At 34.3% G+C, this 27,545-nt stretch overlaps 1 protein-coding gene across 2 annotated transcripts in view; it reads right to left on the bottom strand.

Moving 5' to 3' along the window:
* PPME1 (protein phosphatase methylesterase 1) overlaps positions 1–27,545 on the bottom strand; it is a 60,211-nt gene that overhangs the window by 31,972 nt on the left and 694 nt on the right. For both annotated transcript variants that reach the window (XM_045508810.2, XM_010973127.3), the window contains exons 2-3: positions 1,297–1,390; positions 541–633 (exon numbers count right to left, since the gene is read on the bottom strand). In XM_045508810.2, coding sequence (XP_045364766.1) covers positions 541–633; positions 1,297–1,390 — 187 coding nt within the window. The remainder of the gene's footprint in view (positions 1–540; positions 634–1,296; positions 1,391–27,545) is intronic.

The following is a 27,545-nucleotide window of genomic DNA, read 5'->3' as shown; positions in this document are numbered from 1 at the left end:
ACACAGATACTTATTTTCTACTCTAGACCAGGGTATCATCAACCAAGTATTATTTACTTCCTAGTAGCTCACTAATACCATTAAAACAGAAAGCATTATTTAAAAAAAGAAAAAACATCTTCCAAATATTTATGGGACATCTCCAGGTGTTAAGTACTATAGTAGGCTCTATTAGGGAGGACAGACATTATTTCTATCTAAAGCACCTGAATAGACTGTCTGCTTATCTATGACTTAGATCACAGAGATACAGACCCCCACTTTTGACAATTCCATCCCCTTCATCCCAATGCAATATATTGAGAACATTTTATAAACTGAAGAATTCATGCACTTAAGCTCACTCCAGTTAAGAACCTCTAGTTTAAAGAACAGGTGATTTGGGGCCTACGATGATAAACATTTGGACTCAACTTACATCCCTAATCTTCTTACATGAAGCTAAGTGAGTGTGCACAGAAGGAAGAGTCAGGCTAGTCAAATTCATCCTGAAATAAATAATGATTGCACTAACATCAACTTCTACTATCAACTACTTACCGTGAACACAGCCCAGGAAAGGGCAGAATGGCCTCCTCCATGCAGAAGGAGTAGGACTGGACCCTCTGAGCCACTCTTGTAAACTCGAAAAGTGTATGAATAGTTAAAGATAACATATCTAAGCTTTTGCTCACTGAATTTTGTTTTTTTGTTTTTGTTTTTGTTTTTTAATGGAGGTACTGGGGATTGAACCCAGGACCTTGGGTATGCTAAGCATGCACTCTACCACTGAGCTATTTCTCTCCCCCTCACTGAAGCTTTTGACAACTTAGTCATAATAATATTGATTAGAAAACTCAGGCAGGACCAAACTAAAAGCAAAGCTGCAGACTTCCCAACTTAAGAGGCACCTGAACAGAAGTTTCTGAGACACCAAACTACTGTTTTTGAAGCATGCAGCCAGTATGACCACTTTTTCAATGGGGGAAAAAAAAGATTCCCTTTGCCTTAATGAGGTCACAGTCCCTGGTTTCTAGACACTAACACAGTTCAACTCACTTGGATCATGAAACCTTCCCCTGGGTCCTCAAGAGATTGATCAGTTTCAGGAATTTAATTCTTAATCCCTTCACCACACATTAGACAATTATAGCCAAGTAAGATACTGGCATAGTCTTTCAAGTAATATTCTATGCCGTACAAAGAACAGGTAAGGAATAAAAATGAAATAAAAAGCAGGAATAGAGAACATTTTAGAAACTACACTTAGAAAATGTTATAAGCTTACTAAAGAATAAGCCATTTTGCAAAGGATATATCCTTGCCAGTTTCATTCTCTACTTCTACATCTTCCATGGACTCAAAGTACTGACTCCAAGGAACAGGAGAAAAGTCCCGCTTTCTTCCAGGGCTAAGGAAAAAAAGAGATTTCAAGTTAAAAAGAATTATGCATGAAAAGACAAAATCTTGATAAACAAATACTGAGTGGAAATCTGAAATGAAAATAGTAACATACTTTCTTATAAAGGTATGTTTTCATTCACAAAGTATTATATTCAAATGTGTTTTTAAAAGTTCAGATATATATAAAACTTTTAGGATGTTAGGAAATTCCTTAGTATATTTTAATCACAAATATATTGTGTATATACACACCACAAAACCTGCTGGTTTTCTCACTGTGTTTTTGGCTATCGGCTCATTCCTATCCTCTCAACCTACTCTAGTATTATTCCTGCTACAATAATTTTTGGTCACTAATATTTCTTCATGCCTTTAATTTTTCACATTTTTTCATGCTTCTTTGTCATTTCTCAATCAATCAATATACAACCTTCATAGAAGGCAAACTGGCAGTATCAACATCTTGAATTTCTGAGTATTTATCTGAAGACAAGCTCACACAGAAGTGAAATGACTTATTTATTCAATGTAGCACTGTTTGTAATAGAGAAAAATTGGAAATAACTTGAATATCAGCAGATAACTGATTAAAATAATTTTGGTACATAGAGAAATAATATTCAGTTGTAAAAAAGAAGAAATTATATAACTGATAAAATTCTTTATGTATAGGTAAGATACACTGTTGAGTAAGCAAGCATAACGAACATACTACCATTTAGGTAAAAATGAGAAATATGTATAAACGTAATTGCTTAAATATGTTTAAAATATCTCTGGGAGAAAACTGATATAACATTGATGATATCCTGGGAGGGGAACTATGACTGGTAGTTGAAAAGGACAATTTTCAATACACATCTCTTTCTATCTTTTGATTTTTGAACCATATATTATTAAGAATATTAATTTAAAAAAAATCAACAAATGTCTATTTACAACCTATGCCTTCAACCTTGGATAGAACACAAGAAAGAAACCCTGAGTCATCTCTTATTTCCATTATTCTTATTTCTTTCCAGTAATGTAGGAAATTCAGAATTCTGTCAGCAGCAAAACATTACCTCCTGCCTGGTATCTTCTTGTATATGCTATGGGACCTAATTGAAAACATGTACAAAGTATAATACAGAACTCCTTTTTAAAACTTAAGGTAATACAAAAGCACTCTAGGTTGACTATAATACTGGAAAGAATTACAATGGAGCAGCTGGGCAATCAGGGATGTATTCTTTCAAAAGTCAAGTATTTACTGATTTATCTATTCTCTAATAGGCACTGAAACAGTTCAGTAGTTCCCAATTCATATAACAATAAAATCAACTGGGGAGCTTTTAAAAATACTGATGCTTGGGTCTCACCTCTAGAAATTGATTTAAATGATCTGGGATGTGGCCTAGGTACTGATAAGTTTCAGAGTTCCCCAATTTTTAGAGTTGAGAGAGAGGTGCTAGAAATACAAAGGTAGAGTATATGATTTAGAATGAGGGGTTCAAATTCCTCACAGTGTCTACCATTTCACTATAATTCCCTATAAATTCCTAACAGTATGGACTTGGGCAAATTCAAATTATATAAATTTTTTCCGCCTTCGGTTGCAGTCACTGAGAAAAATAAGATACCTTTTAAAAGGATCTAATACATCTGGCATTTGGTAGTTGCTCATGAATAGGTAAACCTATCTTCTGATAGAAAAACTCCCTCTGTGGAAGTAAACTACAACTTTAGCCTAGACCTTTTGTTTTTGGTTTGCTACTTGCTCTTGAATGCCTACTGGAAAACTAAAAGCAGAACTTTTTTTTTTTTTCTAGCATTTATTTTTATTTAAGTATAGTTGATTTACAATATTAGTTTCAGGTGTATAGCACAATGATTCAGTATTTTGCTGATTATACTCCATTATAAATTATAAGATAATGGCTATAACTCTCCATGCCATACAACATATCCTTTTTATCTATTTTATACACAGTAGTTTGTATCTGTTAATTCCATACCCCTAATTTGTCACTCCCCCTTACCTCTCATCTTTGGTAACCACTAGTTTGTTTTCTGTGAGTCTATTTCTGTTTTGTATATACATTCATTTGTATTATTTTTTAACTTCATATATAAGTGATATCATATAGTATTTGTCTTTCTCTAAGCATAATATTCTCTAGGTTCATCCACATCACTACTAACGGCAGAATTTCATTCTAAAAGCAGAATTCTTACTGATCAGTCACTCACAAATCCACCTATGCATATACTATTTTGAGTATCTATAACATCCCTAATATGGCATGTAATAGATTTTAAGGATCCATGCATGAAATTTTGATGTCTAGACCTAGGATACCATCATAGTAATAATACCTAACATTTACTGTACATAATAGTGAGTCACTGTGCCAATTTACAGGCATGATTCTATGATTCTATTTAATCCTCACAAAACTCTGAGTTATTTTCCTCCCCTTTTTACAGATGAAAACCGGATTTAGAGATACAAAGTAACTTGCTCAAGGTTATACAACTACTAAGTGGCAGTGACAAGATTCAAATCCAGTTCCATCACTCTTCAAAGTCTCTGCTCTTTTCTCCAATGCTATGCTAATTCTCAGATTTTTTTTTCTCTCCTAGTCTCTCATTTATGCTTCTGAAAAGTAGTAAGGCTTTATTTAGGGCATATTATCAGAAGTTTCATTTTCAGAGTCTAAATATGGCAGACTTTGCCAAGGCCACAAAGACTTTCCAAGTTGCCCAGGCACTAGTTAAATGAAAATTACTTTCTTCAAGCAGAAATTATGCCTAGGAGAACACCTTCCACTTCTAATCTCCTTCATTAAAAAAAAAAAAGTTCCAGGGACTATCCAACTTAAACCAGCTTATGAGTAATTCCCATTTGGTTAAAGAGCCAATAATCTATACACCTCCAAAGGTTGCTCCTACTCCCACAAAGATTTTTCTGGTATACTCCTAACATCTTCATTTGGACACATAATTATTTATACACTCCATGACTTCAGGAAATTTTGCAACCAATGTTAGGCATGAAGCACACAATAAGGTCCTTACATGAATCTTTATATTCTAGTCAGAAAGAATACTCTGTATTTTAGGCATGTAGTTTTGGTTTAAAAAAAATAGTTTCGTATTCTTTAACACCTAGCTACTTTATGGTCCTTTTAGCCTGTGTAGGCTCTTTTTAGTTACAATTTTTAAAAATGAATTAATTACTGACTTTTTTCTCCATGGAGTCATAATGAAAGAATTCTGATATAACGAAAATAACTTTCAAAAGCATAACAAGGTTAAGTTATACTTTAAAAATAAGGATTTATTCACCAAGAACCTATTATATGTATTAGGGTGGACCTGAGATGGGGTGGTAGGAGATGCTGGGATAATCTTAAAACTAGTGAGACAATGCCTCTACTCCCAAGAAGCTAATATCAAATACCTAAATACCTAACATAATGTACAGATAAATACTTTAAATACCCCTAAGGGGTATAGGTAAAGTGCTGTGAATGTTCAAAGGAGGGAACAAAGATTACTTTCAGCTTGGGAAACAGAGACTTCAAAGAAAAAGTAACATTTAAGCTATGCATTGAAGGACAGAGAGAATTTGGACTGATGATGGAAATAGGGAAATAGGGAGTGGTAAGGAAGATATTTTAGTCAGAGAGAAGGGCATAAATAAGGACCCAGTATGATGCCTGTGATAGGGGACATTGATACAAAACAAACAAATTTTAAAAATAACTGCAACCAGGTGGGAATAATCCAGCAATTTTGAAAACTAAAAGCTGATACAAATAAAAGCAGATCATGGAAAAAGAAATAGTAAGTAATAAAGTGGAGAATATATGTTCTTTTTCTGTTATTTGTGTGTTAGGGTCCCAAAAGTCAGATAGAGTTTGGATGGTACTGCAGAAAATGAGAAGCCAATAAAATGCACAGATTAAAGTATTTCAGAAAGAGCAATGCCTTGAAAAGTATAAGATGGACTTGATTCTGGAAAAAAATGTGCTGCGATAACCTGGGTAGGAGAAGATGAGAGTCTAGGCTGGCAATGGAATTAAAGAGGAAAACATAGAAAGAACTTTCAAAACAACAATAAACAAATTTTAGGAATGTTCAAGATATGGAAGATGACTGACAGTAGAATCAAAGTTAATTCTAAAGTTCTTAACTAATAGATCAATTACTAAGTTCTATAATTTATAAATAAAATTCTACTTTGGGAGATAAATGTATACAGAATTTTTGATGCCAGAATAAAGTTTATTTCAGACCTAACAAAATAAATGTATAATTTCCTCCCACCTCCTGCTACCAGAGGAAAAGTCTGGCAGAGAGGGAACAAAGCAGTGCTGTGAGAGACAAACAGGAAATATGGCATCTCCCTAAACCACGTGACTCAAGCATGTTTATGGACCCTTTGCTAGCGTCACAGACCCTGTTCAGAATCTGATGAACTATGAACCCTCACTCTAGAAAAAAAATGCATACGTTTATATTTTGTACATAATTCCACTAGCTTCAAGAAATCCATCCAAGAATTCCAAATTAAGAGTTCTTGGCCTATACTTTGAACTTAACCTATTTCCAGCAGAAAGAGGACAATTTTTAAAGATGGAGAAAAGAATGAGAGGATACTGTACCCTTAAAACTTCCTGAACCTAAATTAATTTTACATTTACTAGTGACCAAAGGTTTGATTTCATAACCCAGTTCTGCCTTTATTAATTGTGTGACCTTGGGCAAGTCACTTAACTTCTCCAAGCCTGAGTTTCTTCATGTCAGATAGGGTCATAAGATCAGTCTTTTAGGGGTTGTTATAAGGATTAAAGTAGCCTTATCCCTTGGTTACTCTCAAATTAGCTTGTTCTATTTTTGTCATAGAACTAATCATTTTCTAAAATTAGTTTGTTCCTATATTTGTTATTATCCTCCAGTCACTGCACCTAATTTGCTACTAATGTTTGAGATCCATGAAACCAAGAATATTCTCCATTTGTTCACCATTGTACTCTCAAAGTCTGACACAGTTATGATCACCTGCTGACAGTATGAAATGAATTAATGTGCATAAAGTACTTAGCTCAGTGTCTCAGTAAATGTTTATTGTCATTATTGTACTATTATTATGCTTTGAGGCTAATAAAAAGAATCCTCCTTACTGAGTCTTGATAAGGCTTCCAGTAAAAGGATACTACAAAGCTACATTAATCAAGACTGTGGTATAAGCATGAGTAGACATATATTCTAATATTCAGTCCGAATAGAACTGAGACTCCAGAAATAAACTCTAACCTTTATAGTCAATAGATTTTCAACAAAGGGACCAAGACAATTCACTGAACAGTCCTCCCAACAAATGGTGTTAGGACAACTGCAAAAGTATTCATGCAAAAAGTACGAGAAGCTGGACCCTCACACTACATACATAATTAAATCAAAGTGGATCATAAACCTAAACGTAAGAGCTAAAACTTTATAACTCTGAGAAGAAAACACAGGAGTAAATGTTTGTGACCTTGGGTTGGGCCACAGTTTCTTAGCTACAGCACCAATAGCAGAAATGATAAAAGATTTAGGAGTTGGACTTAACCAAAATTAAAACTATTCTTTAAAATTATATATAGTTTTTATAGTATGGCTATGTATAAATTTTCTTAGGTTAAATTTTATTTCCAATAATTATAAGCTTTGTGATCATTAACAAGTTATCTCTGCCTCAATTTCCTCAACTGTAAGCTCTGAGGTATGATTACAAATAGGCATATAATAAGTACTTCATAAATGCTAGTTATTACAGAAATACTGTTCACAGCTAAGCCACATAGTATACTGACTATATTTTCTTTATTATACAACTTCTTACTTTTTTCCAGAATTAATCATTGTCCTTTGTTTTATTTGCTTAGTTTTCTATTGAACTATCACTAAGTGCTTCTCAAATTTTTTTTTATAGACAAAAGACATCAACAAGCATTTCACAAAAGGAGAAACACAAACAGCCTACAAACATATTAAAAGGGTCCCAATTTCATTCACTGTCAAGAGACAATTTTTTTTAAACAAAAGGAAATCAGAGCTTAATAACATGTATAGAGGGGAGAAACCAAGGAAAATGGACTCACTCCAAAAGACATAAAATTTTAAATCACAATAAGGTATCATTTCATACCCGGCATGTTGACAAAATATAAGAAGCCAGACATTACCAGGTATTTGGGGAGGATCTGTATCAAATGGAGCTGGCATCCATTGCTGGTGGGAGTGTAAACTGAAGCATCACCTGGTAAAACTGAACTGGTGTGCTTCGATTTAGTAGTTCATGGAAGCATTTCCATAAAAGCAAAGAATAATAACAAGCAAGCTAAATGTTTACTATCAGTGGAATGTACAAATTATAATATACTCTGACAGTTGAATACAGCACAGATGTGAAAATGGATATGCTAGAATCACATGAAATAACACAAATGAATCTCAAAAATATAATATTTAGAGGAAGAAATAAGCACAGAATAAATGCAGTATGATTCTATTAATGATAAAGTTCAAAAACAGGCAAAACTAAATAATATCTTTTTCTGAACACATAAGTACATGGTATAACTATTTAAGAAAAAAAGCAAGGGAATGATAAATGTGCAATTCAAGATTGTGGGGAGTGGGAATGCTCTTGGGGAGAGGCAAATGGGCTTCTAAAATGCTGATAATGTTCTATATTATCAGCTAGGTGGTAAACATATGGGAGTTTATTTTATTCTTCTTTAACCTGTATATATATATTTTAAATTTTATGTATATTTCATAATTAAACATTTTTAAATTAAAAAAAAACTTTTGAGAAATCTGTAAAACTTCTCTTAAAAAGGTCAATAACATTAGATGATGTATCAGGTTCATTTTTTCTTTGGAAATTCCCTTTTCTGGCACCTTCTATTCATCTGCTCCAAATTGGAATGCTTGCTCTCTGAAAAGGATAAATTCATGTCATTTCAGCATCATCCTGGGAATTCCCCTTGCTTTCCTCCTGTGTTGGATCCCTCATTCCCATATCCCATATTTTTCTTGATGCACTTTCTTCTTTTGGTGGAACACATCCTTCATTAGCTTCCTGAGAAAAGGGAATTAATTTTGAAACTCTGCATGTCAGAAGATGCTGTTACCCATTTTTACACTTGACTGACAGCTTTCTTTGGTACTGAAATTTTATGTCAGGGACTGTTTCCATCAACAATAACTAGGTACCTTAAAGGATACAACTTTGGTTACAACAACTGGTTAAAATTACATGTATGTGTGTGTAAAAAATACACAAATATGTAAGTCTCTATTTCATTTATTTCTGCTCTGATCTTTATGATTTATTTCCTTCTGCAAACTGGGTTTTGTTTGTTTTTCTTTCTCTAGTTGGTTTAGGTGTAAGATTAGATTGAGTTTTTTGTTTTCTGAGGTAAGCCTATATTGCCATAAACTTCCCTCTTAGAACTGCTTTTGCTGCATCCCATAGGTTTTGGATGATCTTGTTTTCATTTTCACTGGTCTCAAGGTATTTTTTAATTTCATCTTCAGTGATCAGAAAAAAGAAGTTACAACCAATACCACAGAAATACAAAGGATCATAAGGGACTACTATAAGCAGATATATGCCAATAAAATGGACAACCTAAGAGAAATAGACAAACTCTTAGAAAGGTATAATCTCTCAAGATTGAACCAGGAAGACATAGAAAATATGAACAGACCAATTACCCAGTACTGAAATTGAATCAGTAATTTAAAAACTCCCAATGAACAAAGGTCCAGAACCAGATGGCTTCATAGGTAAATTCTACCAAACATTTAGAGAAGGGTTAACACCCATCCTTCTGAAACTATTCTAAAAAACTGCAGAGAAAGGAACATTTCTGAACTCATTCTATGAGGCCACCATCACCGATACTAAAACCAGACAAAGGTATCAGAAAAAAAGAAAATTACAGGCTGATATCACCAATGAACACAGTAAATGCAAAAATCCTCAATAAAATACTAGCAAACCGACTCCAACAATACATTAAAAGGATTATACATCATGACCAACTGGGATTTATTTCAAGAATGCAAGGATTAAAAAATATCCACAAATCAATCAGTGTGATATACCACATCAATGAACTAAAGAATAAAAACCATATAATCATCTATACTACAAAGCTACAGTAATCAAATAGTATGATACTGGCATAAAACCAGAAATATAGATCAATAGAACAGGATATAAAGCCCAGAAATAAACCCACACACTTATGGTCAATTAATCTATGACAAAAGAAGCAAGAATATACAATGGAGAAAAGACAGTCTCTTCAATAAGTGGTGCTGGGAATACTGGACAGTTACCTGTAAAAGAATGAAATAAGAACATTCTCTAACACCATATACAACAATAAACTCAAAATGGATTAAAGACCTAAATGTAAGACCAGACACTATAAAACTCCTAGAGGAAAACATACGCAGAACACTCTTTGACATAAATCACAGCAATTTTTTTGAACCACCTCCTAAAGTAATAGAACCAAAAGCAAAAATAAACAAATGGGATCTAAATAAACTTAAAAGTTTTTGCACAGCTAAGGATACCATCAACAAAACGAAAAGACAACCTACAGAATGGGAGAAAATATTTGCAAATGATGTGACCAACAAGGGACTAATTTCCAAAATACATAAACAGCAAATACATGAAAAGATGCTCAACATTGCTAATTGTTAGAGAAATGCAAATCAAAACTACAATGAGATATCACCTCACACCAGTCAGAATGGCTATAATTAAAAAGTCCAAAAATGATAAATGCTGCAGAAGGTGTGCAGAAAAAGGAACCCTCCTACACTGTTGGTGGGCATGTAAACTGGTGCAGCCACTACAGAAGACAGTAAACTAAAAATAGACTTGCCATATGATCCAGCAATGCCACTCCTGAGCATGTATCTGGAGGAAAATATAATTTGAAAAGACACATGCACCCCAATGTTCACAGCAGCACTATTTACATGGAAACAACCCAAATGTCCACCAACAGATGACTAAATAAACAAGAAATTTTATATATATATAGAGAGAGAGAGAGCGAGCATGTGAGAGCAAGCGACAGAGAATGGAGCCATAAAAAGGAATAAAATAATGCCATTTGCAGCAACCAGGATGGACCTGGAGACTGTCATTCTAAGTGAAATAAGCCAAAAAAAGAAAGAAAAATACCATATGATATTGCTTATATGTGGAATCTAAAAAAAAAGGACACAAATGAACTTATCTACAAAACAGAAACAGATTCACAAACATAGAGAACAAACTTATGGTTACCACAGGGTAAAAAGTCTGCGAAGAGATAAATTGGAAATTCAAAATTTGCACCTCTTGGGGAATGATGGAAATGTTAGCTATCTTTTTTTTTTTTTTTTTTTTTGGCATGCTAAGCATGCGTTCACCCTGAGCTATACCTCACCGTCAAAATTCATCTTGTTTTTTTAATTGAAGTATAGGCAATTACGATGTGTCGATTTGTGGTGTACAGCACAATGTCCCAGTCCCTCATATACTCACATATACCCATTTTCACATTTGAAATGTTAGTTATCTTGATTGTGGTGGTGGTTTCATGGGTGTATACATCTATCAAAATTCATCAAATTGTACATCTGAAATATGTGTATTTTACTGTACAGGAATCATGCCATAATAAAGGTGTTAAAAAATAAAATCAGCTGACAAGCAACCTTAATTCCATATGTAACCTTAATTCTCCTCAGCCATGTAAAATAATATATTCACAGGTTCCAGTGATCGAACCCAAGTATCCTTCAGATATCATTGTTCTGTCTGCCACATGTTTCTAAAGACTTTGTATTATTTGAGAAGAATGGCAAAAATATTGATTCAACTTGTCCTTTTATATATTAAGTATGCATGTTAAAACGTCTAGGTCAAAATCCTAAGGACTCCATTAAAAAACTATAAGAACTAGTAAATAAGTTCAGTAAAGTTGCAGAATACAAGATTAATATACAAAAATCAATTGTATTTCTATATACTTGCAATGAACAATCTAAAAATGAATTTAAGAAAACAATTCCATTTACAATAGCGTTGATAAAATATTTAGGAATAAATTAACCAAAGAAATGCAAGATTTGTACACAGAAAATTATAAAACATTGCTGAAATAAATTTTAGAAGACATAAATAAATAGAAAGGTATCGCATATTCATGGATTAGAAGATGTAATATTGTTAAAATGGCTTTACATTTTAACAGATTCAAACTAGTAACTATCAAAATTGCACCTGACTTCCTTGCAGAAATTGACAAGCTAATCCTAAAATTAATATGGAAATTTGAGGGACCCAAAATAGTCAAAACAAGTTTTAATGAAAAACAAGGTTACAAGACTCACTTCCTAAAGCTATAGCAATAAATACAGTGTGACACTGACAGATATACAAATAAATGGTATAGAACTGAGTTAAGAAATAAACCCACGCATGTGTGGTCAATTAATTTTGACAAGCGTGCCAAGATACTTCAATGGGGAAAGAGGAGTCTTTTCAATAAATGCTGCCAGGACAATGGGTATCCACATGCAGAAGAATGAAGCTGAACCCATTCCTCACATCATACACAAAAATTAACTTAAAATGGATCACAGACCTACATGTAAGAGCTAAAACTATAAAACTCTAAGATGAAAACATAGGCATAAATCTTCACAAACCTGGGTTAGGCAATGACTTCTCAGCTATGATACCAAAAGCACAAGAAAAAAATAGATAAATTGAATTTTATAAAAATTAAAAATGTTTGTGCTTCAAAGGACACCATTAAAACATGAAGACAACCCACAGAATGCAAGAAAATACTTGCAAATAGATCTAAGGAACTTGTATCTAGAATATATAAAGAACTCTTATAACTCAATACAAAGACAACCCAATTTTTTTAATGAGTAAAGGATCTGAATAGACACTCCTCCAGAGATGATATACAAATGGCCAATAAGCACATAAAAAGATATTCAGCATCATTAGTTATTAGGGAAATGCAAATCAAAATCACAACAAAGAATCACTTCACACTACTGAGATGGCTGTAAACAAAAAAAGACTGACAATGACAAGTGTTGGCAAGAATGTAGAGACTCTGAACCCACATACTTTGCTGATGGGAATATAAAATGGTACAGCTGCTTTGGAGAACAGTTCATCAGTTCCTCAAAAAGTTAAACAGAGAGAAACCACATGATCTAGCAATTCCATGCCTAGGTACACCCAAGGGAAATGAAAACATATGCCTACATAAAAACTTGTATATGAATGCTCATAGTGGCATTGTTAATAGTTAAAAAGTTTAAACAACTCAAATGTCCATCAGTTATTGAATGGATAAATAAAATGTGGTATATATCCATGTACTGGAGTATGATTTGGCAATAAAAAAGAATAAAGTATTATAACATGCTACAAAATAGATGAACCTTGAAAATATTATATTAGCAATAACAATCACAAAAGATCACATTTATTGTATAATTCCATTTGTTGTAAATGTCCAGATTAGGTAAATCTATAGAGACAGAAAATAGATTGGCTGTGTAAGGCTCAGAGGTTTGGAAAAAGCAGGGCTAATGCCAATGGGTATAAAGTTTCTTTTTTGGGGTGCTGAACTTGTTCTAAATCAATTGTGGTAATGGTTGCAAAATTCTGGGAATACGCTAAAAAAATTGATTGTATACTCTAAATGAGTCAGTTGTATCATATGTAAATTCTATCTCAATAAAGTTGTTACCAAAAAATGATAAGGTGAGCATTCAAAAATAGATTGTATCATTACTACACTAATAGAGAAAAAAAATGGAATGAGAAAAAGAAACACAGGTCAGATGACACAAACAAGATAAGATGGCAGAAATAAATTCAAATATATCAAGGATAGATATAAAGGATAGTATCAAGAATACTCTAGGTCTGAAATATCCTCAAATGAGATTTTTTTTTTTTGATTCCAGCTATATACTATTTAAAAGAGACCAGAAGTTCCAAAATAAAGACAGACAAAGACACAGTAGGCAAATATTAGCCGAAACAATTTTAGGTTAGCTACTCTTTCTCAAAATTTAGGGTATTTTTCTATCAACTTCTAATAAAGTACTGCTGTAGAGATTTTTTAACAATCTTTAAATCCCCTATATTTCTAAATTTTAATCTTGAAGTAGAACAGCTTTCCAGGGGAGACTTTAAACTTTCTCTTCTATTGAATTTATATCAATTATACATGTTTTCATTCCCAACATTTATATTTTGTTCTCTGAAACAAGGTTCCCTTTTTTGTTAAAAAAAAAAAAAAAAAGAGCATCCTGTTCTTGTTTCACAGATGCCATGTTCTTTCTTGTCTCTGACAAAAGATATTAGTTTTTTTTCAGTACTTTCATTTTAATAATACACATTATTTTAAATAATTCATATAATATATAATTAATAATGCATATAATAATATGTATTATTATTTTCTTTTCTCATTTTGTTTTGGTCTCCATCTTTTGTGTTAGATGCTTTCCCTGGTGATACTGTGAGAAAGCAGGTTTGTTGACTATTGAATACCACTGTACAGTTATCAAGTAGAGGCCCAGCCTTTTAAATGGGGGACTCTTCCCCCAAATATCAATATCTGCATGTCTTTTCTTTTAGGCCAGTCATTTCTCCAGGAAGAAATCCTCCAAGCTCCCACCTGAAGACTTAAGACTAGCTGTGAGTCTTTGGGAAAAGGATCTGAATAATCTCATTTGTTCACTCATTCAACAAATACTCACTGAGCACCTACAAGATACTATTTTAGGCACTGGGAATACTGCACTAAACAAAAAAAAAGACAAAACCCCCTACTCCTGTGTTAACACTGTAGGAGACATAAGCAAAAATTTGTAAGGTAGCAATAACTACCATGGAGAAAAATAAAGCCAGAAAGAGGGACAATGAGTATCAGGTTGGGAAGGACTGTAATTTTAAATCAGGTGGTCAGGAAAGGTATCTTTAAGCAAAGACCTGAAGAAGGTGAAGGAGAAAGCCATGAATATATTTAGAAGACAAAATATGTACCTTCACTTAATCCCTGCTTCATCCTGTTGCTTTGTCTTTGCCCTAATATGCCTACTATTTCTGAGTCCAGACCCACTCTGGTTCAATTCCTTCAAAAGTTAACCTGTCTCTCATTATTGAGAAATTTATTTTCAATAACTTGAGGGAAAGGAAAAGATCTGGGAGTCTAATGGGGTCAACCAATCCTCCTGTTTTTAGCCCCCTTTCAGAGGTACCCAGCACCTACAATTCCTGAGCCTGTATGGGGTTGTGATATGGATTAGCTTGCACTTTCATTCTCCTGCGGGTAGTTTTCAGTTTGCTTTCTTTTAGTGAGTTAATATTCTTCAATTTGCAATCTTCCTAAATCCTGTTGCTATATTATCTTCCCTCCACTTCTTTGTCCTTCAGTTATATTACTTTTTCCAAATTACATTACTATAATTTAATGGGGTTTGGGGAGAAAATGGAGGTAAGTGCGTGATTTAATTTCAAAAACAACTCTCTAGGGTAGCTACTATTATTCCTCTTCTGCAATTGAGAAAACTAAAGTAAATAACTCAGCCTAGCTAGAATCTTATTCTTAGGGTCACTTTGTTATCAGTTTTCCATACTACTCTCAAAATAATACCAGGTTCTCTCTCTGTTCCTAAAATCATCAAAGCTAACAACGAGCACCCAGAAATCCCCAGGAAGAGATGGAAGAGGACTGGTTCCTGCTGTAGGGACAACTGGTAGAGGGCCCTGGTAGCAAGCCTGAGCACCACTGAGACGAAAAAGAAAGTCAAGGTTTACAACCATAGTAATAATAATATTTGAGGGAGGGAGCAGATTGAGTGAGAAGGAAGAAACAAAGATAATTCTCAAGTTTCTCTGATGTCATTCAAAGAGAGACAACAAAGGAGACCTGTTTAAAGAGTTTCAACTTACTAGATACTGATTAACCATGTGCTTGAAAATCCTACATCCTATCCCTATTACTTTTCTGGGTTGGCCATTGATGTGAATGTTAACTGGGCATCATGGAATCCAAAAATGGAAACAGTAGCATTTTACACAACAGTCCTGCATTAGACAGGATGGGATACTAATGGGCCAGTACGTTTCAAGCAAATGAATGAAACCTTACCTCACTTAAAATCACTTCCAGATAAAGACATTTAGTCCATGGGAACTTCCAACTTGCTGAGTCAGATCACACAAAAATATACTTTGCTTTAAATGGATGGATAAAGACAGACTGCTGCAGCACAAGAACTGTCATCTTGTATCTCTGTTAATAAAGATTCTGCTTTACCCAAGTTAGAAAATTTCCTAAATTTTATTTCTACCACTCATCCAATATAAGAACAGCATAATTTATAACTTCTTTTTCCAAAACCCTAAAAGTAAAGAGAAAAAAAGAGTACAATGACAGCTTTACTAAAATGATTGGGCCTCAAACAAAAACACAACTCCTGAGACTTCAGTAATGAAAGCAAGAAAAGTAGACAGAATACAAGGCTTTTTGGTATTTTACAGAGGCCAACTAGAACTGTTCACTCTTATAAGGACAATGTGGGTGGCCATACTCAGGTGATCAGTAAACTATTCTACTTAGACATCTCACAATGGGAAGAAAATAAGCAGGTTTGGGGACAGAGTTTAAAAGCCAATAAAGTCCATATAGAAGACTCTAATGAAGTGTGTTTCAGAACCAATGGCCATAGAACCCCCTCCCCAGACTCATCTGAATGCCATGATAATCTAGGATAAAAGACAAATAGCAAATATCTTTAGGGTAATTATGTTAGAGATTCTTTCCAGTCACAACTTGCTTATACAAACAGTTAATGTAATTCTAACACAATTAAAGAGACATCTGGGTATGCCCTGTATGGCAGGCACACTTCCTGGGCACTTCCTGCTGGAAATCAGCAGGCCCAAAATTCCAGTGATGAATAAAACTTGGTTCTTGACTTCAAAGAACTCATGCCTGGAGGGAAATAGGCAAGTAAATAGTCACTGTATACTATAGTAGTTACGACAGAAATAAGCCTAGCATACCATGAGAGCTCACAGATAGGACATTCAACCTTGTTCAGGGCACTTATGGAGATGGAACAAGGTCAGGGAAGGATTCATAAAGATTATGTCTGATATGAAGATTTTGTTAAACCAAACACCACAAAAAGTTGAAGTACTATTCTTATTAAACAATGACCTGGGTAGGGAAGAGGCAAAAGTACAAATCCTTTAATTACCAATAAAGATTACGATTTCCCAATTTTCAGTGAGAAAAATGTTAGCATATTCCCCAACTTAAAAACAGGTTGTTGGGAAAACTGAAGTACATTTCCCCTGACTAACGGTATTATGAAACAATGCTAGATTCTCTGGGAAGCTCTACTCTCAAGTCTACTCAGCCATAATACACTAAAATGCTATCTGTGATGAGACTCAGCTAGTAATAAAGATATAGTTCAGGTGATTAACACAGAAAACTGAATTTGAAGTGATATTAATATATCTTGACACATGGTTCTTAAGTTTAAGGAAAAGCTGGTTTAATTAAAAGGATGAGAAGGATTAAATGAAATAACCAGACATACATGTATCTGTGCTGGGTACTTTACAAGCATCAAAATTTAATCCTCACAACAACCTGGGCTATATTTTCTTAATAGGATATAGAGGGATATAAAAATGGAATCATAGAAGGATAAAAATAGGTCAAAAGTTCATTTTTGTATACTGTCAATAATCAGTTTTTTTTTTTTATTATTTGGGGGGTGATTAGATCTAATTATTTATTTTTAGAGGGGGTACTGGGGATTGAACCCAGGACCTTGTGCATGCTAAGCATGTGCTTTACCACTTGAGATAGACCCTCCCCCCTTTCAAAGCTTCTTCTTGTTTTTTTTTGTTTTTACACTTTATTTATTTATTATTGTATTATTTAATTATTTTATTCTGGTTGGGAAGGTAATTAGGTTTGCTTATTTTTAAAAGAGGTACTGGGGATTGAATCCAGGACCTTGTGCATGCTAAGCATGTGCTCTACCACTTGAGCTATACCCTCCCACAATAATCAGTTTTTAAATCTTACTTCTATGCTCAACAAGTTTGGCTCCTACCTCCCATTTACTTTCCTACTAAATTCAGGATGCACAATTTGAAACTGTTGGAAAAAAAATCATGTGTCTGAGCATTATCCATTCATTGATCAAATGTTTGTTGAGCTCCTGTGTGCTAACCACTGTGAGGCAAGTAAATAAAATACAAAAGGAGTTTACAATTAAATTAGTGAAGGTTAAGCAAAATAGATCACAATCTAGTTGTTAGAATAGATAAAATACTGTATATACAAGGCACCATCAACTGTAAGATGAATTATAATTTTATGTACCACTAAAAAAAAAGAGCTACCAATTAAAGTATGACACACTTTAATCATTTAGAATTCATTTTATATTTCTTGAAAGAGCTCTTTTATACTTATATCAATTCATCACTTATGGATATATAGAAAAAGGAAAATGAGAGCAAAATAAAATACCTCATACTAAGAATCCTACTCCCTTCTGAATCACTCTAATATAGTCCTGTGTGCCTCACAAGAACATTGGTGATAGAGTGCCTCTTAAAACTAAATACTTGCTCATATGCTGACTTTACCATTATATAGAGAGAGCTATCTTACTTTTGATTCTCACTTTAGAAATACTGCTTAATCCATGTGACTGAACACCTGTCCCTCCTCATAACCATTCAGTTCTTAGTGATTAAAAGAATGCTCCACTTTTGTCTCCAGGATTTTCTTCCAAGCTGCCAACACCTATTTTGTGAGTTTTGATTCTGGTCACGGTGTTTACTCATGTACAGGCAATGAGAACCAAGTTAGAGCTTACCTGACCAGTAGCAATTGTTAAGACATTATCATTTTAAATATGAAAAGAAATGTATCTTCAAATATATGAAATCCAGTAAATAAGTTACCATTATATAGCTTTACTACTTAAATAATGATTCCACATTTCTATCATCCCTCTCCTCAAAAACAACTTTCTGTATCATCTTCTTCCTCGAGAAACATAAAATGTTGACATTGCCTAGGACATGACTATGGAGAGCTTTTAATGCTAGCTTTTAACAGCTGAGTGTTTGTTCTCATCCCTACACTTGTTAGAGTATAATTGCTAATTGACATTTGCTCTCTTATACTAGTGGACTTGCTTTCAGGTTTGGGGAATGACAGAGGAAGAGATAAATTGTTAAATTTTGATAAAATAAAAGTAAGAAACAGGCATGACTCTTTACATGTAAGAGACTAATTCCAAGCATGAGTTTCAACCACATGAGTATTTTAAATCTCAAATTAAGCCAAAGTATTTGTAAATATAACACACTTTACCTAAACGCCAGTGTTGAAATAAAGTACAGATTCTATTATTTTATGAAGTGAAATAGCTTTCAGAAGAAAGGGACTGTAGCTTTAGTTATGCCATCTTAATGGAACTGGTGAGGAAATAAGGTTTTTCTTATAAAATGAGGCTAAATAGGTCTAGGATTTGGTTTTCTCATTCAGTCAGCACTTAAGTAGACAACATGCTAGGCACCGGGAAATTAAGACACAATCCCTACCCTTAAGAAACTCATAGTCTTGAGGAGTATACAGCTGACCAATAATTATAAGTCAAACAGATAAGTGCTATATCCAAGGCTGGGGCATGGAGGATGCGCTCCTTGCCTACTATGTGATGATGCCAAAACCAACTAACTTATATGACTGCTATATATTAACTGCTAAGGAAATAACGGAGAGGAAGAGAGAGAGAAGAAAAGGAGGGAGGGAGGAAAAAATTTCCCTGCCTACTTAGAAAATAAGGAATAAGAAATGTAAGTTGTGTTTTTAAGTGAATGTGTCAAATCCAAATAGGCATAATACACTTCAACATCCATTAGGCTGCTTAAGTCTGTTAGAAGAGTTACTAATGAATCATGAGCTGCACAATAGCGACCTAGTCACTTTTGTCACAAATGCCCCAGTTTAGGAGTCTTGTGGAGACAAATACTGAAGTGTAATTGCAGCCAGCTATTTAAATCAAGGCACCACTGATTTTAAAAAAGAAAAAAAGTTCTCATTAGCACACTTTGAAGAGAATGGAAAGAATAGAAAGAAGGCAACTAAATGGCTGTCTGGAGTCATGGTAGTTTGGTGTGTTCATTACTGTTGATAAGGGCATCCTTATTAAAGCAGGAAAGTTGGATTCTAAAAACTACGTACTGGATCAGACTATTAGAGATCATCTAACCCAAATACTACTTTATGTAAGGAAGTAATTAGCTGCCAATTATGTATCAAGCAGTGTGATGAATTCTGCAAGAAAAATATCCCCCTTTTAAAGATGGAGAAATACAGGCTCAGAGATGTAAAGTAACTCACGCAGAGCCACTTTACATAGCACTGGAGCTTGGATTTATACTCTAGCATGTCTGGTGCCAAAGTGTTCTTTCTTCTACACAACTGTGAAGCCCAGGAAGAGGACAAATAACTTTACCAAGCCACATGGCTTATTAGTGGCAGACATAGGATTTCCACTTATACCTGGAAAAAGTCCACGGCAAAGGGAATACGCAGTGGTATGGTGGAAAGGAAATGATAGTAAACAACTCCAGCCTTCTACTATGGCTTCGAATGACTAGAATTTTCAACATAATCTCTTATTCAATCTTCAAAATATAGAGTTGACCCTTGGACAATGCAGAAGATGAGGGGCAGGACGTGGAGGTGATCCTCCCCACAATGGAAAAATCTATATATAACTTACAGTTGGCCCTCCATATCTGCGGGCCCTCCATATTCAAGATTCCACATACATGAATTCAACCAATCATTGATTGTGTAGTAGTGTAGTACAGCTGACCCTTCAACAACACAGGCATGAACTGCGTGGGTCCACTTACACAAGAATTTTTTTCAATAGTAAATATTGCACATTTGGAGACTGGTTGAACCTGCAGATGCTGAACCAAGGTATATGGAGGGCCAACTATAAGTTGTATGTGGATTTTACACTGTGTGGAGGGTCAGCACCTCAACTCCCTATTGTTCAAGGGTCAAATGTATTCACTATTGGAAAAAAATCTGTGTATAAGTGGACCCGCTCAGTTCAAAGCCTTGCTGTTCAAGGGTCAACTATATCAGTAGTATGTGCTTGGGACTGGTTGTCGGTACTGTATATGAACAACATCTAAGTGTGGCACATAAGTGGACCATCCTTTTGATACTGCTATTAATTAAAACTTTCTTCTCTAAAAGAAACTATTGCATAGTATGAAGGAAAGTTTTTCCTAATCAACCAGAGGTGTTTTCTCAAATCTGACACCAAGTAACATAACAAGAAAGGCTCATTAGGTTAAAAAAAAATTCCAATTACCCAATTTTGGAGACACTAAAAAGAAACAGTTGCTGACAGTAAGTCTAGCAACAATGGAAAAATGGACATTCACTCAGAAGTGCTCTCAGATCAAGGGGCTCAAAGCTGGCATAAGGGGGCAGAGGGAGAAAATGGGGGAGGAAGGGAAAGAGAGATATCACTTCCTGTATCTGTGCTGCAATGAAAACAGTAGGGAATTTGATCAGTTTCCCCTGCTTTCTAACATCAGGACTTGGGGCAGATGCTGTTTACTCTCTACTCCAGACATTCCTTTCCCACTTCCCACCACTTTCAGTTCCCTAACGGAATTCTAAATTGCTTCAGATCTTTTGTTATCTCTCCTCCAGCCCAGAGGAATGAATCAGAATTGGTCTAAACCAGTCATAGTAATCCCTACTGCCAGTGTCTGGTCTTAGGATATACATGTGAACCAGTTCTGGACAAAGAGACTTCAGGAGAAAATCTGCTGTGTTGTTTCCCTTTCCTGGAAAATAAAAAAAGTGACAAACCAAGATAGAAAAAGGCCTTTGCCCCTGTTCCCTCCTTTTAAGTTGGAGAGAGACAATAAAAGTAAGAAGAAAGTGGAGTTGCAGTAGCCATCCTGCAACCATAATGTGACAAACAAGAGAAGGAAAAGCCAACATCTCTATGGATGGCAAAAGAAAGGATGCAAAAAGCCTGGGTCCTGATTAATAAAGAAGAATAACTGAATAAACTCTGAACTTCCTATTAATAAATATTATTTATTTTAATAGATAATATTTTCATTTAAACCACAATTGTTAACAGAAAATTACATTATTTCACATTGCTGTAATTTGTTAATCTGAACTTGAGAAGTTTTGTAGGTTTAGTTGTGCTTAAATAATAAATCTGTTGAGTTGTATAATTATGTAAGAGTAATAAGGAATTTACTCTTATACACAGGAACTTATCCCTAGTTTTATTTTGTAAATATTTAGGTAACATTAAATATAATATTAAACGCTAAGTTTTTATCATATTTAACATATTTATATAATATAATGTAAAACATTAAATATAACTTGTGTCAGTACTTGGGATGTAAAATATTTTTCCTTCAAAAGGGATTCATACAAATTGAAAAGCACCATATTTCTTCAAGGAAGACTCAACATCATAAAAAATGTTTATTCTAAGTTAATTCACATATTTAATATAATGCCAATAAGAATACTATCAGGCACTAGTGTAGCTGGTTAGTTTATCTGTAAGAATAAACAAGTAAAAGGAGCCAAGAAAATCTTAAAAAATGAAGCCACCTCTACCATCTACTAAAACATAATAATACCGCTAATTAAAAGCATAGTAGTGGCACAAAAATAGGCTGATGGAAAAGGAAAAAAATTCATAAGCAGACTCAAATCTATGTAGAAATTTCATATATGATAAAGATGTCATTTTATTCAGTAGGGAAAAGGACTGATTTTTATTGAGGTGAAATTCACATAATGGGAAAATGACTTTTTAATAAACCGTGTTACAACAATTGGATAGTATATGGATAAAGATAATACTGGATAAAGATAATATTGGATCTGTTCCTCATTTTTCACATCAAGATAAACTTAAAATGGATTTAAAAAAAGAAAGCATACAGATCCTGGAAAAAAACATATAGGAACTGCTTTATATCCTGGGAGAAGAAAATGTCTTTCTGTGATCCAATATCTGGAAGCAATGGATTTTATTAGATAGATTTGAGTACATTAAAATTTTTAAGCAGAACTCTTTACATGGCAAAAAATATCATAAGCAAAGTAAAAAGGCAACTTGGAAAAATATTTTTAACACTTAAAAAGAGAAAACATTCCTACTACATAAAAAGCTTTAAATAGCTACTTTGGAAAATACTTCGGCAGTTTCTTAAAAAGTTAAACATAATTTACCATACTGCTCAGCAATTCCATTCTTAGATATTTACCTAACAGAAATGCAAACATACTTCCACACAGAGACTTACACGTGAATGTTCACAGCAGCATTATTGAAAATAGCAAAACACTGGAAGCAACCCAAGTGTCCAGCAACTGATGAATAAATTGTGGCGTATCTATACAATGGAATATCATTCAGCAAAAAAAAAAGTACTGATATATGCTACAACATGGATGAAACTTGAAAACATTATGCTAAGTAAAAGAAGCCAGCCACAAAAGGCCACATATTGTATGATTTTACTTATATGGTATCTCCAGAATAGGCAAACAGAAAGTAGATTAATGGCTGCCAGGGGGAAGGGGAGTGACTTCTAACAGGTAAGTAGTTTCCTTACAGGATGAAGAAAATATTCTGGAATTAGAGGTGGTGATTGTACAACCTTGTATACTAAAAATCACTGAACCATATACTCTAAAATGGTGAATTCTAAGGTATGTGAATTATAACTTAATTTTTTCTGAAATTGATAATTAACATAAATAGAAACACTAAGATTTAATTCTTTTAGTAACTCAATATGTGACCTTGAGCAAATCACTCCACTTTGCCCTTTATTTCTCTGTGTGAACAGCTCCTAATAAACTTACATAGTTGAATGAAAAACTATCTGATCAGATATGAATAAATACACAGCTTGAGGTCAAGGGGGAAAAGCTGACATCATAAGATATTGAGAGGAGCACTTCTACTTCATAAAGAATGAGTTTTCTCATAGTTCTCAACATAAAATAATTTACTAGTTACCATTTCTTAAGAGCTTATGTGTCAGGAAGCATTACTGCTTTTTACATATATTCTCACAGCACTCTAAGGTAAGCAGCACTATCCCAGTTTTAGAGATAAGAAACAGACTATGAGAGGTTAAATGACTGGAGTAAATACTCAAGCTAGGCTTCAAATTCATATCTCTATCACTTCAAACACCAATCTCTTTGCACCAAGGTATAACAAGAACAACAATGGACTGAAAATCTGAAGTCTGAGTTTCAGAAGTCTTATTTCTGCCACTTAATGATTCTATGATCTTAGGCAAGTCAATGAACATTTGAGTTTTCTCATTAAGAGAAAATATTAACCCTTGCCCTAACTTACCTCATGAAGTAATATAAAAGAGCACTAATATATACATGTCAAAGTACTATAAAAGTGTAAGAGATAATTATAGAAACAAAATACTAATGGTGAACTAAAAACATGTTGAAAAATGAATCATTTTAATAACCTATAGTCTCTCTAATGGTAATGGAATGTACTAAAGTAGTGATTTTCAAAACATCCTCAAGCACACCAGGTGTTACAGACTGAACATTTTTGTGTCCCCACAAAATTCACATGAAATCCTAACCCCCTATGTGATAGTATTTGAAGGAAGAGCCATTGGGAGGTGATAAGGTCATGAGGTAGTCCTCATAAATGGGCTTAGTACTCTTATAAAAGAGACCCTACAGAGCTTCTTTCCCCCTTCCGCCACATAAGGACACAGAATACTGCCATCTAAGAACCAAAAAGTGGTCCTCATCAGACACAGAGTCTACTGATGCCTTGATCTTGGACTTCTTAGCCTCCAGAATTCTGAGAAAAAAAAAAATGGGTATTTTTTGTTATGGCAACCCTAACAGACTAATACCAGTTGCAAATAGGGCTCTAAAATCAGAATAGCTCCAAAAGGTTTAATTAAAAAGTTCAAAACCACTGTTTGCAGCATCATCTACTGGCCTACATCTATCAAGGAACAATAAAACCAGGATTTCAGGCCTTATTCAAGAGAGTGCTGGTGTTCTGAAAAGCAAATGGACTCAAGAAACTAAACTTAGATTGGATCCTGATTCTGCCACATACTACTTGAGTGATCTTTAATCTCAAAGTCTGAATTTCCTTACTTACCAATGAATGGAAATATCTACCCTGCAATGGTGTGGGCAGATTAAATAAAATAACATACATAAAGCTACTATCACAATGACTGGCATATAGTAATAATTGAAAAAGAAAAAGTAATTGCTATTATTGCTTTATCCAGCAATACTCTGGAATTATGAAATCCAACTGGAAAAACTAAATTATGCAAACTCAAGAAAAACCAAAAACTCAAAACCACCCTGAATACACAAACACATGTAAATAAGGTTTACTGAAATTGAAAATAAGAGATTATGAAAAATATTCAAAAGAGACAGTCTTATAAGGGACTGTCAAAGGAACAGGCCCAACAAGGTCTGACTGAGGAAAAAGGAAGACTGAATCCTAGAGTATTCGCAAAGGAATAAGATACACAACTCAAATTAAGTATTGCCAACAATAACAACTATGAATCCAAAAAACACAATGGGTCTCAGAGTCAAGAGACCCAAGTCCCAGTCCTAGCTGACCCTACCAGTAAGTTTCTAAGGTGCCTTAGTATGAGGAAGGTTTGAATTTCAGTTTTCCTATTTAGTTAGAGAAAATACAGTCCCCTGCCTCTTAGTTTACCTTACAGAATGCAGATTTCTCCAAGTCTCAGTTTCCTCAACTATACAGTGAAGTGGTAAGATCATTTCAAAGCTCTCTTCTAGCTTTATGATTCTAAGGGGGAGAGAGTCTGTATTATCACTAACATTAGACTTACAGGCATGCCTATATTCCAATAAGGAAGTAGAAAATACAGGAAAATAATCGCTTATACGTAGAATCTAAAAAAAAGGACACAAATGAATTTATCTACAAAACAAACAGACTCACAGACACAGAGAATAAACTTATTTACCAGGAAGTAAAGGGGATGAGAAGGGATGAATTGGGAATTGGAAATTTGAACCTCTTGGGGAGTGATGGAAATGTTAGCTATCTTGACTGTGGTGGTGGTTTCACTGCTGTATACATCCATCAGAATTCACCAAATTGTACATTTGAAATATGTGTAATTTACCATACAGGAACCATACCACAATAAAGGTGTAAAAAAGTAAAATAAATAATTAAAAAATTAAGTGGGGCAAGACCAAAAAAAAAAAAAAAAAATACAGGAAAATAAGCCACATGAGGATCACATAAAATTCACCAACATATGCTCTTCTGTTCACAATACTACAAAGAAGCATCTTTTTAAAGAATTTTATTTTAGGATAAGCAGTTAACCTAAATTAAGGAAACCAAAGCACCTATTTAAAGAGGTTAAGTTACTAACAATCCTCTAATCAGTAGATTTTATTTTCTCTTAGTATTTTCCTTCAGTTCATCTTCAGAGAACTTATTCTGACAAAGTGAGAATCTAAGCTCTAGTTAAACTTATCTGAAGCATGTATAGTTATTAAAAAGCTAATATTTTTATACATTTTTACAGAAGAGTACTGAAAGATCAAAGTTTAGTTTAAGAAAGGCAGCAACTAAGATACATATCAAAAATAAATGTTACATTAACTGTATACTCCAGGTTAATTTTCCCAAATAATCTGTTATGGATCAGCTTCCAGATTCTCCTTAATCATGTTACAGTCCTACCTTTCTGTCTTCCAATGCCAAATCAATCCTCATTTTACCTTATATGTAGCTTTCTACCACCTCTTTGTACTGTGCATCCATCCACCTATCTTCTCCTGTCAAGGTTTTCTCATTTTTCTACTATGTATCATAGTCAGGTCTCCACTTCAATTCTTAGTTTTCTTCCCTGGTTTTTCCAATCATTCTCACAACCCCTTCACCCCACTGTTCTAATTTATAGGATTCTCCTTTCTCTTCATTCTTAGGACCTGCTTTCACAGTACTGCATCTCCTACCTTCATCTCCTTTTTGATCAGTTTTTGTACATGTTACTTATTCAGAACCTAAGGTTTTTCTTCTCTAGTCCTTATTCCAAGAATATTCTATCTCTAGAATCCACACACTCTTGACTACCTCATACCTAAGTATTTTTCCCTACCCCTTTTCTCTTTACAGTCACTAGTCTCCAGAAATCTATCTGATACTACAAATACCCCTCAAAACCAACTGCTTGTTTATTTATCTCTGCTTTCTAGTAATTATCTCTCCCAGTTCAACTCATTATACTCTCTCCTACACCTTAGTATCTCCTAATCTGGATCAAGCCATTCAACAATCTAAAATTACAAAAGCCAACCCAGCTCCACCCTTCCCAATGAAGAAAAGTTTCTCCCTCAAACATTTTAAGTGGTTACTCTCGATGCTTCATTAATTCTGAATCTTATCAGACCAGTACTTAGCTTCCATCAGACCCATTTGCCTAGCAAAAATCAACTACCCAAATCTTCCTCTTTAAGCTTCCCAGACCTTACCTCTGCGGCACTTAACATTCACTACATCTTATTCCTAGTCGTTTCTCAATCTCTGGAGCCCATGGTCACTAAGCCCTCTTCCTCACCACTCCTCCCCTTATTCCGTTACCCTCACTTCTCAGCACATCCCTGTCACCCCCAACAGTCTTCTTGGCTGTTCTCCATCTTTCCTTAGGCCTGCTCCCCACACTTTCTCAGTATCCCTTAAGAGACCTCATCTCTAAGTCACCCGTTCATTCACTCCCTGAATCTGCCTCTTACACTTCTAGGTACTCTCTCCAGAACCTTCTGCTTCCTAGTTCTCTTTCCTTCTCTAACTGTGCCTCAGGTGTTCTCTGTTTCCCTCAGCTTTTTTTCCCCTAATAGCTAGTTCTCACAGTCTTCTTAGTC

Source organism: Camelus bactrianus, chromosome 10 (assembly GCF_048773025.1).
Source record: "Camelus bactrianus isolate YW-2024 breed Bactrian camel chromosome 10, ASM4877302v1, whole genome shotgun sequence".
NCBI lineage: Eukaryota > Metazoa > Chordata > Mammalia > Artiodactyla > Camelidae > Camelus > Camelus bactrianus.
The sequence above is the reverse complement of the archived record's forward strand: the minus strand, read 5'-3'. Positions and strand labels throughout refer to the sequence as shown.